The 17,789-nt window shown below is 56.8% G+C and overlaps 1 protein-coding gene across 2 annotated transcripts; it reads right to left on the bottom strand.

Annotated features, from left to right (window-relative positions):
* Positions 1–715: 715 nt before the first annotated feature.
* On the bottom strand, positions 716–17,604 carry Pold1 (DNA polymerase delta 1, catalytic subunit). 2 transcript variants are annotated; one of them, XM_055613662.1, is made up of 27 exons: positions 17,565–17,604; positions 11,311–11,495; positions 10,871–10,984; positions 10,165–10,311; positions 9,962–10,087; positions 9,729–9,897; positions 9,570–9,651; positions 9,362–9,491; positions 8,918–9,084; positions 8,589–8,693; positions 7,394–7,534; positions 7,095–7,205; positions 6,816–7,007; positions 6,637–6,725; positions 6,358–6,474; positions 6,024–6,137; positions 5,612–5,759; positions 3,908–4,003; positions 3,667–3,804; positions 2,935–3,110; positions 2,539–2,691; positions 2,360–2,462; positions 1,845–1,977; positions 1,652–1,765; positions 1,334–1,386; positions 1,164–1,261; positions 716–855 (listed from the first exon to the last, which is right to left on the bottom strand). In XM_055613662.1, the coding sequence occupies exons 2-27, from the start codon at positions 11,492–11,494 to the stop codon at positions 750–752; spliced, it is 3,306 nt and encodes a 1,101-aa protein (XP_055469637.1). In that variant the 5' UTR covers position 11,495; positions 17,565–17,604; the 3' UTR covers positions 716–749. The 2 variants fall into 2 exon arrangements, with proteins under 2 accessions (XP_055469637.1, XP_055469636.1); XM_055613661.1 differs by having other exon boundaries at positions 17,561–17,578.
* Positions 17,605–17,789: the final 185 nt, after the last annotated feature.

Genomic DNA, 17,789 nt, shown 5'->3' with positions numbered 1-17,789 from the left:
TTCAGGGCAGGCTGGGTTGGCTCTGGCCACCACCCCTGTATATACTTTGGCCCAGCCCCTGCCCCCCTCCTAGGGGCGGGCCATGGGGGCCCTCCTCAAAAATCCCCTCTGGGAGGGGTCTGGATTGCACAACCCTCTGGTCACGTGGCAAGGAGGGTGGGCCTAGGAGCCATCTGGATTTGGGGATCCCCACTGTGGAGATGGAGAGTTGCTAGAAAGGGCAGGGAGATGAGGGGCTGCAGGCACTGGGAACGGAAGCCATGAGAAGTAGCCCATGGTGACCAAGGCAGGATGGCATGGGGCAGTGAGGCCCAGGGACAGCTGTGGAAACTGACAGGTAACCTTGTAAGAGCTGAGGGGAAGCCCAGGCAGACCGACCACCAGGCCCCCACTGTGGAAGCACTACCATGACTGTGACGTCACAGGGAGTGTCCTCTTGCTGCCCTGAGGTGTGAAAGCCTATGTGTTAGGGGCTGCCCCAGGCCTGGAGGACAGGACAGCACCTGATGCTAGCTGGGTTACCTTCAGCCCCCTGGAGAGGGGCAGAGAGGGGCAAAGCATACAGCAGGGTCCCACTCAGGGTTTCAGAAAGGAAACTATGAGATACCAGCCCTGTGTAGACACAGGCGGAGGCGCTGGGGCCCCAGGAGTTTATACAGCGCCCGTCATGAAACCCAACCTGGTCCCAAAGACCACAACACACCACCAGTGGCAAAAAGTCTGAACTTTATTCCCCATCCCTTGTCGGGTCACCAGGCCTCAGGGCCCGGAGGCCCAAAGCGCTGCAGCAGCCGCTCCTGATCCTCCAGGTCCTTCCGCACCTTCTTTCGCATGTAGAAGATGGGACAGTCTCGGCTGTTGAGGGTGGGGGTCAGGGGCTGTTCCCAGGACTTTGGCCCCTACCTGCTGCCCACCCGGGGGAGGGGGCTGTTTGCTTAGCGGGCACAGAGAAGCCGATAACAGCAGTGCCCTGAGAGGTAGCCAGCTGTATATCAGCTGTCACCTGGCGTGGGAACCCGCCCCGCCCGCCTGTTCCCTGGGGAAAGCCCGGCCCCACCCTGGGGGTGGCTGTGTGGGCACCAAGCCCAGGCAGACCCTGCCCACTCTGCAGTGAGAGCCCGTGGCTGGGTCAGGAGTCTGGTAGCAGGTGGGGGAGGGTGCACCTGGTACAGATGACGTCCTCATGCAAGCTGCCCTGGCAGCGCTGGCACTGGGTCCATAGGCGGGAGAAACGTTCCTCCAGGGCGTTCAAGTGTGACACCTGAGGACACGGTGAACTGAGCAGGGCTGTGGAGATCAGGCTTACTCCACCTCTCGCCTCTGCCTTACTCACCTCCTTCTGATAGAGCTCTGACTCCCGTGCCTGACAGAACTCACACACGGCTCCTGTGGGTGGGGTGGGTGTCAGCACAGAGGGGCTGGGACCAAGCCAGGCCCTATCCTCCATCCCCGCATCTCTGCAATTCTCCACCCGCTGCCCATCCCGGCTTCTGAAAGTCCCCAGAGGCTGGAGAACAAGGGCCCAAGTGTGTGGGGAAAACTCCCCTGGGGAACCCCGGGGCAGGCAAGGACCCTCTGCTAGAGTGCAGGCTGAATGGCACCCTATGGCAGAGCCCCACCAGAGGGTATAAGGGCTGTAACTGAGTCTCACCATGATGGTTGATCACGGAGCGGCAGCCAATGCAGCAGCTGCGGCGCTTGGTGAAGGCCAGGAGGCCTCCCACCTTGCTGGTGAGCACCGTTTTACATCGAGTGTGGTCACCGCCTGCAGGAGGGAAGCCGAATGGCATCGCGCCTGCCCCTGCCCCTGCCCCTCCCACATTCCCTCCTGGAGTTCCACTTACGCAGCAGCACAGACTCTGCACGGCCCTCACCCAGAATGGGCTCAAAGATGCGCAGCAGTGGCTTGGCCAGCTGCTGCTCCAGGTAGTACTGAGTGTCTATGGGCAGGCTGTGCTCCAGCACAAACAGGGGGTCCTGTGGGCAGACCAGGGTCACCAATGGCTGCAGAGGGGCATGGGCCAGGGGCTACGGTGGGAGCTCTGGACAGCACCTGCTGGCTGTGATAAAGGAGCTGCGACCCTGGTCTGGGTGGGGGCCTCAGATCGCTAAGAGTCAATTTCCCCATGGGAGAAGGAAGGGCCATGGAAGAGATGCAGGGGTCAGAAGTCACAAGGTTGAGAACTGGGTGGCTTGAGATGACAAAAGCAAATAGAGCTGGCACCCAGGGTGGGGAGGGGCGGAGATGGCACAGCAGCCAACTCTGCAGGCCCTACACTAAGTCAGGCCCAGGGGCATAACCGCCCAGAAGAAAGCAGAAGTGAGATTCTGGGAGGGGCACAGCCCAGGTGGGCCTGACCTCAGACTTCATGTAGGCAGCCACACCCTTGGCAGCACCAATGATCACATAGGGGACTCGGTCACCCAAGCTGGGCGCACTGCCGGGGTCGCGCTTCCTCATCCTGCGGATAGGAGAGTTAGATGAGGTTTGCGGACAGCTGAGTGGCCCCAGCTGCAGAAGGCTATGCGGCAGCCCACCTCTCAGCCAGCTCCACGTGAGCCTGCTTGCCGGCGTAGTCTGCGGCCGCACGGGTCAGCTCCTTGGTGATGACCAGCTGGGAGATGTCTATGCGGTTGCACAGCAGGTCCGAGATGACATCCTTGGCATGGGCCACTGCACCATCAGGGTCCCTGAGAGGGAGGGTGTCACTAGGCACTACTGAGGATAGGATCTAGACATCGGGTGCTATGGGCTGATACAGAGGCTGGGGATAAGTGGAGAGGCAGGGAAGGCCAGTGGCAATCAATCACAGCTGCCAGCCTGATTTACCGCTGCCCCACCATGCCAAGCCATCTGTGCCCCCAAGGTAGGGTGCCAGGCCCAGAGTCTGAGGGGGTCTGCCTTCTGGGTCTAGGTGGGACACACACACACACCGGTCCACGAGGATTCGGCGCAGAGAGGATGTAACAAGGTTGGCCACCAGGGGACAGTTGTCCCTGCGCACAGCCTCCAGGCCCTTGCAGTCCATTCTGTCATGGGCATCAGGGCGGGAGGAGAAGAGCAGGCCAGCGTAGCGCTTCTTGCTGATAAGCAGGTATGGAAAGTAAACCTGGAAGGGACCTGGTGGTGACCCTGGGCATGTTCCTTCACCCCCAGGCCTGACACCCACCAGAAACAGGCCAGGCCAGGAAGGACCTTTGACCTTGGTGAAATGAACGCTAAGAAGACCCCCCCCCCCCCAGGCCTCAGAAACTCCACTTGATGTAATGCCATAGGCCTTGAGCTGACCCCTAAATCATCCAGACAGGCGACTCAGGGAAGTCTTGCAGCCATGGGAGGAGACGGGTAAGTGAGTCCATGGCTGAGATGGCCCTGGAGAGCAGCCAGGGGTGCATGTTTGAGTGGCAGGGTGAGGACTGCAGACCGGGCCCAGCATCTGGAGACACACACAGACACACAGACACACAGACACACACACACACACACACACCCAAAATGCACCACCACTGGTCTGTGCAGCGGAGGCCTCAGCCTCAGAACCCAGAACACTGAGCTTCTGTGCCCTAAGAAACTCTCAGGAGTGGGGAGCAGGCCCAGAACACTGAGAGACTCCCACAGCCTGGGGACTCCCACTGCACTGTCAGCCTCTGCAGGCACACACGCACCTTCTCAAACTCCAGCCGGATGGGTGATGGGAAGTGACTGGATACCCAGTTTGCAGCCTCCCTCCCCAGAGACATTGCCTCAGCCACAGAGGAGACGCCAAATCGGCACATCACAGAGTCAGTGTCACCGTAGACCACCTGCCAGGTACATGTAAGAGGAATGTCTCTTCTCAAGCCAGGACCTGCCATGGTAGGAAGCCCGAGGACCCAGGAGGGCAGGGAGGTGTGGTCAGGCCCTGACCTTGGCGTTGGCATCATAGCCATTTTCCAGGGTGTACTTGGACTCCACTAGCTGCTTGGTTTTCTCAATCATCTGCCGTCCGAACCCAGTGACACTCTGTTAGGAGCAGAACCAGGGAGAGTGAGAATCCAAAAGCTGCATCCAGCTCTGAATGACACAGCTCTGCCACCTCCAAACACCATGGACCGCACATCTTAAGTCTATGAGACAGGTGGCTGCTACTGCAAAGTGTTCTCAGGGAACAAGGAGCCGTTCCCTCCTGGACTGGGAATGCAGCCAGGGTCTCATGCATAGTGAGTAGAGGCTTTAAACTGGGACACACCCAGCCCCTCACTGGGGGATTTTAAGCAGCGCTTCTACCATTGAGCTACATCCTCAGCCTTTTCATTTCAAGATAGGGTCTAAGCTACCCAGCTTTGAACTCCCTGAAGCCTAGACAGGCCTCTTGCTTAAGCCTCATAGCCTCATGAGGAGCCCACATCACCACACCCTGATCTGCCTCATTTGTAAAACGAGGATGAGGCCGGCTGGGTATCAGGACGTGAAAGGGAGAATGCTCTCTGCCTGGGTTTTCATGTGGTCATGGGACATCTGAGGAATCCTCGCCCGACCTGTCTTTTGTCTACCTGCTCTGTGCTCCTTTTTTATTTTATTCTGGAATGACTCGGAAACCTATCATCCCACCAAAAGAGGCATGAGAGACAGGCTTATCAGTGGCCCTCTGGCCTAAGGTCCCAACGCCCACCCCATTTCTGTGGGATGCTAGGAGTAAGACTCACAGGAGGGCCGGAGGTGACCAGAGCAGAGGCAGGTCTGGCTGGGGCTCAGCTCCTGGCAGACGCCTGCTGAGTACCTGGGCATCTATCCAGGTACTCGGCTTCCCTGAGCCCCAAGTGACAGCAGAGATGTATGCTCACAGGTGAGTTAGCAGGGACCCTGGGCCACACATGCTTGGTCTGACCCTGAGACTGTGGGAACTGAAGCTGGAGCAAACAGTAGTGTCTGTCGGCCACTCGGCCTCCATGCCCTGTAAGCCATCTTGTGAAAACACTGCCATTCTGCTCTGCACATTCCCGAGCTAGATGCTCCTGACATGTTGCCCCTCACGGCTGAGAGCTAAAGGCCAGGACTGTGATGGCCTGGGCACCTCAGCCCCTCACAACAGGGTCAGCCACAGCCCATGTGGTGCCTCAGGCCTCACTCTCTTTCAATGTTTCTGTCTGAACCCAGGGCTGTCGTGTTGGCGAGGGAGATGGGAGCAGTGCTTCCCTACTCGTTCCAGCTGGTACTAGCCAAGCTCCGAAGCAAGGTCCTCACATTTGAGACAGAGGACCCTGGTGCTTGCTGAAGGGGCCAACATCGACTGACCCCCCCACACCCAGCCTGTCTGTGCACCCACACACATACACCCTGGTGAACAGAGGGACAGCTGCCGGGGTAGGGGGGCCCTGAGCACCTACCCCATCTGAGCCGTCGGGAGCCACTGGTACTATAAACATTCTCGAGACCAGAGTTCCTATCCCACTAGGCTGTGAGCAAGGGCTACCAAGGACAGGTGCTCTCATCTCTGAGGACCCTGCACACTGGTGCAGAGCGTGGCCTGACATCTGTGGCTCTTGCCTTACTGGCACACCCTCTGACCTCACTAACCTCCTGATGCAGGCCAGCAGAAACCCACTGCCCACCATGGTCCCAAGGACTCACCTGGGAGATCTCCAAACATGGCAGCTTGCCCACCTGGGCACCGGTAAAGCCATACACAGAGTTGGCACTCACTTTCAGTGCCAGCTGCCGTCCATCCAGGACCTGTCGCCGCAGGGGGTCTGTCTCCTGAGCCAGCTCAGCCTTGGCCCTGGGTGGAGGAAGGACGAAGGCTGCTCAAGGGGACTATGGGCCTCAGGAACACACGCAGGCATAGACACTGGTCAGGGTACCTGACTGAAAAGGGGTGCCAACTATAGTTGGGTGTGCTGTGCATGCTGTGCACTGCTCAGGTGCAGGTCCAGCAGGCAAAAGGGTAATGCCTCGCTTAATGCAGACAGAGCTACAGAAAACCAGGGCTCTGTCACCATGGGGGACCTGAGTACTAGGCCAGGGCAGAGGCTGCAGAGCCCACCTCTTCCGGGCACTCAGAAGATTCTCCAGGATCTGGGGCAGGAGGCCCTTCCGCACAGACGACTTCACAAACTCATCCCCGGTGGGTGTCTTGATGAAATCATCTGGTTTAAGGCTGGGGAAGGAGGAGGTACGGGAGGCTGGGCTTCTGAACTGCCTAGCTCCCCAGGAGCCTGCCTCCCCAACACCTGCCCCAGGTCAGCCTCTCCATTGGGCACCATCCACAGCCTGCCTCAAGTTTCCCATGTCTCCCTTTCCCTGGACCTGACCTATTAAGCCGTGAAATAGGGGCTCAGGGTAGTTGGGGAGGGGCATCCTGAATGAAGGCAGCATACCCCAACTTCTGGGCAGCCCCAGGCCGTAGCAGCGTGGTATAGCACAGATTATGGGCCATCATGATGGATGGGTACAGAGAGGAGAAGTCCAGGGTGGCAATAGGGACATCATAGTACCTAAGGGAGAATTTGGGGCCAGTCAACCCCACCCAGCCCCTACCCTCGGGCCCTTACTTCTTAACATTTTACATACAGTGTCTCAAGTAGCTCAGGCTGGCCTTGCCCTCCTCCTGGACGATGGGGTAATGTGTGCCCCACCGTGTCCAGCAGGGTCCTCACCCTTTGAGGGGCTCAATGACAGTGGCTCCCGTGTAGTCCTCACCTCCCTCGGTCTTCACCACAGGCATCAGTAGCCCCTGGCGCATGGCCTGGAGAGGGTGTGTGGGTGAGTGTCCAGGCACCAGGCTGGCTGTGTATGTGTGTACAGTGCAGGAGGCCAATCAGCCTCAGACACCCACCTGGCGCAGCAGCTGAGACACGACCTTGACCTGCTGGCCACGGGTGAGCAGGTACCCAAGAGGAACACCCGTGACACGAGCCATCTCCACGTTGTTCACCAGCACCATAAGGCGCTCGAGCAGCCGAAGTGGCAAGAAGGCATCCTTCAGGCAGTACACGGCCAGGCGGCGGCGTGTCTGTTCATTCCCGTTCTGGTGAGGGGCAAGTGGGGTCAGGGCTTAGTCAGGGGCTCTGCCGGGGTGAGGAGGGACTGGGAGGGCTCGGAGGAGGGGCAGCACCTGCAGGTCGGTGATGATGCTGTGCTGCACATCCTCCTTCTGCTCACCCAGGAAGTGGAAGCTCACAGCATTGAGCGTGTAGGAGCGGAGCTTGTATTCCCGAAGCAGCACCTGGCGGGTTGGGGTGGGCCTCAGAGGTGGAAGGAAGGGCCTTGTGGGTACAGGGTGCAGCCTCAAGAGATGTGGGAAGGAGCACAGAGGTTGTGGTACTTAGGTGGGTGGGGCAAGGTGGAGCCTCAGGTGGGTGGAGCTTTGGGCCTGAGGCAGAGTGTTAGGGGGTGGGTGGGTTTCATTCCTACCTGCAGCATGTCCATCTGAACACGACCCACCATGCTGACCACCTTACTGTCCCGCCGGCCGACCTGCCTCGATTGGAAGGAGGAGTCACGGATGTTGGAGCGGAGACCAGTCACACGGCCCAGGAAAGGGAAGCGGTCCACCTGGAAAGGAACAGTGGACAGACCCTTGCTGTGGTGCACAACTAGTTAGCCCCACTCTGAACCTGGCCACGTGACCACAGACCAGGGACCAGCCATGGCACCCCCGGGACAGGAGAAGAGCAGCTCAGGGCAGGGACTGCTTGGCTGGGATGAGGTAGAGACCAGAGACAGAGTTGAGAGTCCTGGGCACTCTGGGGAAATGACGGGCTATCAGTAGAGACAAGGACAGTGCCTGGGAGGGAGACAGAGGGAGGTCCTGCAGGACGGTTCTGAAAGCCAATAGGGGTGCCTTCAGGCCCTGAGGTGTAGAGTGGCAGAGAGAGGGAGACGCAGGTGAGGGGGGCTCAAGGGAAGGCGCCCAGGACATGAGGACTACTGTCTGCCTGTAGCTGGGTACCATAAGGTCTGACTAGCCTATTTATTTATCACCAAATTGGCTATCGATGCAGATGGCAGAAAACTAATACAGTATATCCTATTTGGGGCTGAAGTGAACCCCCAAATGCTGACTCCTGTGCATCACCCATGACCCCACTTGTAACAGAGCTAGCCCTTGAAGAAGGGCCAAGTGAGACTGCAGTGAGGCACAGAAGAAAGGCCTAAGCAGATGCGGGCCAGGAGACCTACACTTGGAGCCGGGCTCCCCAGGCTCAGGCGAGGCTGCCAGGCCCACAAGACAGCAGCATCCACACCGAGACACCCAGAGGCTCACCTCTGCAGCTGGTTAGTGTGAACAAGGCTCACTTTCAACAGCACCCGGCCTTTGCCACCCATGAAAGCAAATGCCCTCATCTCTTCCTCACACCTTCCAGTGAATTCTAAAGTAAGGCCTAGCCATGAAGGAGGTGATGACGATGACCAGTGTGGATGGCTGGATTCCCCAGGAGCCTCCTGTCCGCAGCAACAAACCTCTGTCTCCAGCTAGAGGAACTCTAAAGCAGCCAATCAGCCCAGGACACCTCTGAGTGCCTGGTGACAGCCATAGATAGATGTACACAGGGCAAGGATGGCTCCAGTCGGGAAAGCTCCAGGAATTGGTTCCAGCTTCCCTCACCTTTAGGGTCTGTGCCCGAGAGATGAGGTACGGGAGGTCAAAGTTCTGAATGTTGTAGCCAGTGATCACATCGGGGTCCATGGCGAGGATGAAAGTGGCCCAGGCCTACGGAGGAGCGCAGAGGGTCAAGCAGGCTGTCTACGGCTTCAGGCACCTCATTTCCAGAATGTTCAAGGGAAGCTCGGCACTTGTGAAAATATTGTGGAACTCGAGAAAATACTTAGCCCAAAACACAGCCCCCAACCCAAGAACATAGTGTCACTCTGTGGAAGGGCCACTGGCATGGCTGGGGACATAGGGCAAGTGGGTGCCTGAGGAGGGGGAGCCACCTGGAGCAGGTCTTCCTCCCGCTCATAGCTCTGGACTCTGGCAGCCAGGATGGGGGCACAGGGCCGCAGCGTGAGGGCCAGGCGCAGGAACGGCTCCGGCTCGCCCCAGCGCAGCCCCAGGGAGCAGATCTGGATAACAGGGTCATGCTCCGGCTCCGGGAAGATGCCTGCAGAAAGGAGGGACACGGGGCCTCAGTCACATGTCTCCTTTGCCCTAGTGGGGAGCTCCACTGGGTAGCTGAGGCTCCAGAGGTCCTCGTCCAGGTACCCTCTCTGTCCCCACATCTGCTCAACGCCTCTCCCAACCCTGTTCCAGACAAATGGCTGGGACAGCCCCAGGCCCTGCTGCTTTGGCACTCCTTCCACCCGCTCAGCCCTCCACAGGAGCCCAGCACATCACCACTGTCCAGAGGGAGGGAAGGAGCCCAGGCTCTGGGGACAGACCTTTGCGGCCAGCACACTCGATGTCAAAGCTAAGCACACGCAAGGGCGCAATGCGCTGCCACTGCCCTTCTGGCGCGTGACTGATCAGGTCCGACCACAGCACATCCACCTCCAGCTGACACAGCGTAGCCTGGGGAGAGGCACATGGAGGGCAGCAAGGTCGGCCGTGAGTCCGGGTTCCCTGCCCCTGTCCCAGGGAGCCCCTTACCTTCTTCTCTGTCCTCTGAACATATTTTCCAGCTGGGAGTTCCAACCAGTTGCAGCCCACAATGTCAGCATCCACCATGAACCTGGAAGAGTGGCGGGTCAGCTAGCAAGAGCCACCGGTGTAGGGTAGGAGTAGGGCAAAGGGGAGACAGGACAGTACCGAATCTCAAAGTCCACGTTGGCTTCATAGGGTGCAAAGCTCGGGGTGCCTAGGCCTGGCACGCGAATACCCTGTTCCAGGAGGCGACGGGCTGGTGCCATAAGTCGGGGGAGTGCCAGGGTGATGCGAAGAAATGGAGAGGGGCCTTGGCCATGGTACCCAAACATGCCTGTGGAGAAAGGAGGTTGGCACCTACCCGTGCTCCCCACCCCTGGTCCCCGGGCCACACTTACTCTCGCGGGAGCACAGCTCTATGGCCAGTACTGCTGGCCCCGAGAGCTCCTTCCCCCCACGCTGGTCCCGGCTGATGGCTGTGTTCAGCTCTCGCTGCAGGTCACTCAGGTGCTCGGCCCCGAAACCTGGTGTAGGAGGCCAGTCAGAAGAGCAAGAGAAGTTCCGAGGTCCAGGAACATCCCCGCAGGCCAGGGACACTCACCAGGAGGTGCAGGGGTATAGAAGTAGGGTGCAAAGCCGTGGATGTGGCAGCAAACAGAGAAGCCCTCATCGGTGACCCCAAAGGCTCTCAGTATGGGCACTGAGTTACAGGATACTGGGGGCCCTTCTGGCAGGGGCATTGCTGAGCCTGGGGGAGGGGCCACAGAATACCCTCAGGTCTTGATGTTTCTGCCTGAGGCCCATCCCTAAAGCCTCAGGACCTTGCCCTTCACAGTCCTTCCTGATGCTCGTCTCTACCTACAGAGGCAGAGCCTGCATTACAGCAAAAGCCAGCTTCTCCCTTGTGGTGCTGGGGATAGAAGCAGGACTTGTGCTGAGAGAACCAGTGGCTCCCAGGCCATACCCCAGCCCCCACTAGGAATTCTAGGCAGGAGCTCTACCACTGAGCTGTGTAGAGCCTAACCCCCAGTGTAACAGTCTAATAACATTTATTTGCTGGTGAGTGTAAAGGAGATGCATGAGCCAGCACATGCATGGTCAGAGTTGGTTCTCTCCTTTCACAATCTGAGGTCTCGGGAGTGAAATCAGGCTCGGTGTCAAGGGCCTTTACCTACTGAGCCCAGCTCCCACACTGGGAAGGAACGAGATGACCATTCCCCTGCCTTGTGCCTCCTCCTGCCTCAGCCCAGCCAATGCAATAGAGACTGTGTGCGCTACAGGCACTGGCGAAACCCCTGCCGACTCACCCACATAGTGGTCAATCTCCAGCTGCTGGAAAATGAGGGGCTCCACGTTGGGGTCCAAGACACGTAGGGTGGGCCGCAGCCAGCGTGGATCAATGTCTGCAGTGGAAAACTGCCCTAGATGGAAGCAAGAAGCTCCATGGATGGGTCTTCTACAAAGGTAACAGAGGACAGCGGGGTGGAGGTGGTAGTCTGGGAACGGTGGTGGAAGAGACTGGGGGTCAAGGGCTAAAACTGCCCAACCAGAAACCACAGCCCAGACACTAGAGAATGAGCTAGGAGAATCACTCAAGTCTGGGCAATGACAAGAACCCTACTGAAAAACAAGTTGCCAGCCAGGAAGGACCCCAGTGGCACAGGGTCAAAGGAAACACTTGTTAGATGCCAGGCATCTCTTGGTATCACTATATCCAGGTGGAGTGAGTGAAAAGGTGGGGGCCTACCGCCCACAGTGGCCTCTGGGGGTATCTGCAGCTCCTCCTCTGCCTCTTGCAGCTGATTCTCAGCCTCTATCTCCTCCAGCAGGTTCTCCTCAAACTGCGACGGCTCATCCTCATCCCAGAGGCCCCCACGAGCCCGCTTTGGAGGCACTCCAGGGCCTGGTCCTTGCCGCCGCTTAAAATCCATCCTGTGGGCAAGTTGGGGCTGGATGGAGTCTAAGTAGAAACCCATTCCCCACTCTTCTCTCTCTGACCTGGAGTTTGCCAAGTAGCCTAGGTTGGCTGCCAGCAAGCCCCAGGGATCTGTCTGTTTCTGCCTCCTCAGTGCTGGGATCACAGACATGCCACTACTCCTGGTTTCTTGCATGCATGCTGTGGATTGAGCTCAGGCCTTCATACTTGCCAGGCAGGCACTTTACCCAATCATCCCCCCAAGTCCCTGTATTCAGCCACTGGCGGCATGATTAGGAGGTGATGGAGACCCGAGGGAAGCGGGTCTTGGGGACCTGCCTTTGAAAGGCTAGCTAGACCCCAGCCCTCCCCAACCCCTTGCTTCAGTCACCAAATAAGCAATTTTGCTCCCCGCCATGGGCTTAGAACCAGCTGAGCCCAGTGACACAAACTGAAGCTCTGAGCCAAATCAAACTTGGCTGTTTCTCTCTGCTCTCTGAGAAGGCAACATGAAGTCTCCAGGTCAGAGAGAAAGCCTGTCTCAAAAAACAAGGAGGGTAGTGCTGAAGTATGACATCCAGACTTGAGCTCATGAGTCCATCAGTGGCTTCATCCCGTGATGGGGTCGCTTGCGTGGCTACTCATCCCCACAGTGTCACCACCTGGGGACCACTATCACCCAGGAGCAAGGATCAAACAAGGACCAGCTCAGCTGTCCCCACCACAGCCCCAAATCCAGAGGCATGTATAACCAATGAAACACAGCAGGGAGCGGGCTGTGCGTTTCTCAACTGTAGCCTGAGACCACATCTAGACGTGTCCCCAGCTGGCAGGGCTATTTTGAAGGCGGTGAGACCTGGCTGGCCAAAGCAGGGCAGTAGGTGATACTCTACTGTGGCTCCAAGCCACCCCTATCTGCTATCATGGGCTGAAACCCTGAGCACCACCCATAGAATCTGCAGAGATAAACTATTTGCCCTCTGCAGGTTGGATGGGACTGGATCTAGGCCACACGGCCTAAAGAGGTTAACTGCTGTGAGCAGTAAGAGTATCCAAAGTTAGGTAACCGAGGCCCTGGGGGTGAGTGGCCATGGTCTTCGCAGGTGTCAAGCTCATTTGGCAAGGACCATGACTGTGGGTCTGCGGAAGGGGGAGAGAGCACCCCACGAGTGCCTGAGTGAGCCGGGACGTGCCAGTGCAAGGAGGCCGAATAGCAGCATTGCAGCAAGTTGCTTCATTCTACTCTGATTTCAGCCCTTTGGAAACTGTTATAAAGGAAAGATCAAACACACACACACACAACTTATATGTGTGTTCTTGAGTAGGCAGGCTGAGAACAAAGGAATATGAAACAGACTCATACCCAACAGAGCGGACAGGCAGCTTCCCCAGGTTCAAATAAACCCCTGCCCACTCCTTAAACATCACCCCACATCCAGAGTACCACACTTTTCTGTGAGGCCTGTGAGGTGTGACCAGGCCCCAGTCAGACGGGAGGCTGCCGTCCCAGGCTGTTCAGGACCTTTGTAGAGCAATGGGAGAACCAGCTTGGGTCTTTCTTGTTCTAGTTTTGGGGGCTTAGCTGGACCCTAAAGGGTGTAAGCCACCATGCAAGTAACTTAGGACACTAAGGAAAGAGGATAACAAGTTCAAGGACAGCCTAGGGAGCTTAATAAGACTGCATTTCAAAATAAAAAGCCAAAGGACCAGGTATAGCGGCACTCACTGTTGACCCCAGCACTTGGGAGGCAGAAGCAAGCGAATCTCCGTGAGTTCAAGACCAATCAGGTCAACATAGTGAGTTCAAAGCCAATCAAGGGCTACATGGTCAGACCCATCTTAAAAACAAGCAAGCAAGCAAACAAACCAACCAAACACATATACACAGTAAAAAAAAAAAAAAGCCTGGGACATGCCTCACCTGCCTAGAATGCCCCAGTGAGGAGGTGGGGGTGTGGCTCGGTGGTAGACTCCTGCCTAGAAGCTTCCAGTGAGGGGCTGAGGACACTTGGTGGGAATGGAGCTTCCTTCTGGGATAATGGACTGTTCTTGAACTAGACAGGGGCAGTGGCTACGCAACATACTAAGTACCCTGAGGAAAGCTTAGCTGTTTGTTTCAGGGTGCTCAATGTCATCGTGGTACAGAAGGCAAGGTCCCACCACTACTTGTACAACAGTGTAGAACACACGCTCACCTACAGCAAAGCTGCTCACACCACTGGCTACAACCCCGAGCGAAGCAGGGATTGTGAAAAACTTGTCAACAGTTAACACTCTAAAGACAACTCACAATCAAACAGGTGACGAGCCCGGTGATCCTGGCAGTGGCCGCCTTCCCAGTGAACACACAAGCAGCCCACCCTGCCCATGGCAGCGCCACCACCTTATATACTGAATTAGCGTTTTCACTGCAGTCTCTGCTCTTACAGAAATACAATAGTTCAACTATGGGAAACAAAGACGGCGCTTTTCTGCTGCTCCCCAGCATACATTAAATAAGCAAACCTTTGGTTTGTGGCTTAGTATCTGACTATAAAATGAGTGTTCGCAGGGCGGCCAGCCGCCCTCGCTCCTGTAAACAGCCTCTCCTGCGTGCTCTCCAAGCAGCCCTGACTAAACTCATCGTGCCGGGCAGTGGTGGCGCACACCCTGATCCCCCGAGCTCAGGAGGCTGAGGCAGGCAGAGCGCTAAGAGTTCGAGGCCAGCCTGGTCTACAGAGCGAGTTCCAGGACAGCTAGAGCTACACAGAGAAACCCTGAGGAAAAAAAAAAGGTCCAGCACTTGCTGCGCCGTTGCAGGCACCCCTACAAAACAGCCTGTAATAAAGGGAGGCTGTGCTAACCCTTAGTGATAGGACTGCTCACCTGTATTCCAACAAGGTTGGGAAAATGCCACAACTGTTGTGCTGTGCACCCTGGCCAACTTCAAAGCATGTGTCAAGTTGAGACCTAAAGTTCTTATGAGACTGAATAAAACAAAACACACATCAGCAGGGCCTTCAAGGGTCTCAAGTGGGCTATGGTGTGACAGATCAGCATGCTTTCCTTATGGAGGAAAAGTCACTGTGAATGTGTTCAGGACACAGGCACAATCAGAAAAAAAATACAAAACTGTTTAAAAAAAAAAACAAAGCTTGTTCTGTGCAAGAGAAAAATGCATGAAAGTAGAAATGAGACATGTTAAGAAGAGAAGGGTCAGCAGGAATGGGAGGGGGAGAGAGGATGACGTAACAGAACCCATTAAAAAACTTGTTCCAGAGCTGAGCAGTGGTGGATTAACCCAGAACTTGGGAGGCAGAGGCAGGTGGATCTCTGTGAGTTCAAGTCCAGCCTGGTCTACAAAGTGAATCCAGGACAGCCAGGGCTACACAGAGAAACCCATGGAAAAAGGTGGGGGGCAATGGCTTTAATGGCAGCTCCAGGGTTTTGCCACCCCCTTCTGGCCTCAGGGGGAACTGCACACACACAAACAACTAAAAATACGTTTTAAAAGAAAATTCTTGGGGGCTGGTGAGATGGCTCAGCAATGAAGAGCACAGGCTGCTCTTGCAGAGGTCCTGGGTTCAGTTCCCAGCACCCAGCTCACAGCCATCAATAACTCCAGTTCTAGAGGATCTGAGAGCAAGGGCTGCTCCAGGCACTGCACACACACTGTGCACACACACATACACACACACACACACACAGGTAAACACTCAAAGTATAAATCAATCAATCTTAAAAGTTTTTGGGCAAAACAGGTCCTGAGTGGCAGCCAGACTGCCAGCTTCCAGAGAGTAGAGAGACTGATGGGATTTGAGGATGTATCAAGGAATGTTCTGAATGACATTTGCCTCCCACACAACTGCACCTCAATCAAAAGACACAGGCATTAAAGGCATCAAGCAATTCCACCTGTGAGAGCTGACCCTAACAGGTTGGGGCATAAGAACCTGTTTTTACAAGGTTATTTCCGGTACCATTGTTTAAAATCCCTAAGGTCTGGAAACCACCTAAATGTCCTCCCCAGGGGGACAGTTTCAATAGAGTCCCTTAGTACCACTCAATGGAGTACTATGCAGCTATACAAAGAAATGAGGAAGCCATATGGTGATATGAAAGGTCTCAAAGAGGCTTTGTCTCTAGTAGGTAAATCAAGGTGTGGAATGGCATGCTTCTACTTTATATTTAAAAAGAAAAGGACATAGAAGGAAATGATTACCCTATAGCTATCTACCTGAGAAGTTGAGATAGGAGGATCATGAGTTCAAACTGAGCCCCTTGCTGCATTGCAAGATCAGATTTTAAAATGGTGGGTAGTAAGAGCTGGGTGCAGAGAAGCAGGCAGCCACGGCTAAGGACTGCGTGCTGGGACCTGCCTGTCCCATGTGGAGCTGGTGGATGAGGTGGATGCTGCTCTGAGTGGGCTCTGGATGGGGTGCTGGCAGTGCCAGGCCGGCTGCAACTTCCAAACAGTTCAGCCACAAATACAGGCACACATGTATTCAAACAAAGCCACTGGACACCTGAGGACCACAGACTCCAAACAAGGGGACGTGGCTCTGCAGGGGGAGTGTACCTCCCTAACCAGGTGAGGTAAGTGCAGACACACCTCCTAGAAGGACACGGGGGAGTCGGTGGAGCTGGCCCCTAGGAAACAAGGGTGGGAAGTTGGTGCTGAACATTTTGTCCATAAGTCACTTACAACACACCTCCCTGACATAAACTAATCTGAACCGGGTCTGGTGGCACCCCTAATCCAAGCTGTAGACCCCAGGGCAAATTCAAAGCCTATCTGAGCTATAAAGTCTGTATTTCAAAAGCCAGTAGGATCTGGGGATGAAACTTAGCAGGGCTGTATCACTGAGCCACACCCCACCCCTCTCTGAGGGTTCCAGGCTGTACCACTAACTGCGTTCCCTTTTTATTCATTTGAGGCAAGGTCTCACACCCAGATGTCCTGGCAGCCCCAGAACTTGCCATCCTCCTGCCTCCAGAAGCAGAACAATTGTCTCTTTATGTTTCAAGTCACCTCTCCCCAGGCTGCCTCCAGGTACTCCTGGACTTCCCTGGGGCGGTGGCCGCAAGCATCTCCCACTCCCATGCTTTTGTCGCCCGTTCCTTTTATCCTGGCCAGCCCTTGGGGCCACAACCTTCCCCTTCCCCTCAGGACACTGTCAGACTCGGACTCGAGCCCCACCCACTCATGGGATGCTCTCTGTAGGGGCATCAGCCTGCAGGGCAGGTGTGGGCTCCCACCCACGCGGTGGTGACGGTGGCACCCTGACACAGTAGCCGCTTATTTCTCACAGGGCATCTCACACACTGCCAGCTTCAGGCCTGGTTCCTCGTCTGGGACCCTCCAGCGACCACTTTTCTCGGGCTGTCGGACTTGTCTCAAAATCACGCCCCTAACCAAGCACCAGACTGCCCCAGCTAGTTATAAACTGTCTTGTTGTTATATGAAGCATCACAAAAGGCCCGGCGAGACGGCGGGGTGGATAAGGGCGCCTGCTGGCCACCCGAACAGCCTACGTTCGATATGGAAAACCCACACGGGGGAGAGTGCTAACTCCACAGCTGTCCTCACGTGTGCACCATGACGTGCGCGCGCACGCACTAAGGAAAAAAAAAAAAAGGCTCCGAGGCACTGCTTTCTCTCCCATTCCTACTTCTTTAAACTTGGTTTTACAGGGTTTCTCTGTGTGGCCCTGGCTATCCTGGAACTCACTCTGCAGCCGAGACTAGAGTCGGAGCACCACCTGTTTCTGCCTTCCGAGTGCGCGGGGCGGGGGAGCGCGCTGAAGGGCGTGTTCCACCACGCCGGCTCCTTCCTACTTCTTATCGGGCTGAGGCTGTCGCTCGCTCGGCTTCCCGGACGGCGCGCTCGCACAGCGCCCTGCAGCGCCCGCGCCTCCGGGCCCGGCTCGCGCACGCGGCGCGGAGCCCACACCCGGACAGGCGCCCCGGGTCCTCAGCCCCTGGGGTCCGGCCCTTGTACTGCTAGCCCTGCCTTGTCCTGCCCCAGATGCGGATATCCCGCGAGCCGTCCGCAAGGGCGGTCAGCTGCCCAACCGAAAGCCGCACTGCCCTTCCTCCTTACCTACCCGCGTCAAACAGCTTTTCCCGCCACAAGCTACGCCGCCGTCACCCCTGACCCCAGAGTGCGCAGGCCCAGAGCAGCGGCGCGCCGGCTGGGCCCCGCCTCCGGCCGGCTGCGGGCGTCCAAGCCACACCCCCGCGAAAGGCCCCGCCCCTCATGACGCTAACGGCACGAAGGCACGCCTCAGGAACCCGGCTCAGTTGGCGGGCTTGGCCTGCGGTCCCTGAGC

Source organism: Psammomys obesus, unplaced genomic scaffold (assembly GCF_907164565.1).
Source record: "Psammomys obesus unplaced genomic scaffold, mPsaObe1.curated_primary_1811, whole genome shotgun sequence".
NCBI lineage: Eukaryota > Metazoa > Chordata > Mammalia > Rodentia > Muridae > Psammomys > Psammomys obesus.
Note: the sequence above shows the minus strand (reverse complement) of the source record. Positions and strands in the feature narration are given on the sequence as shown.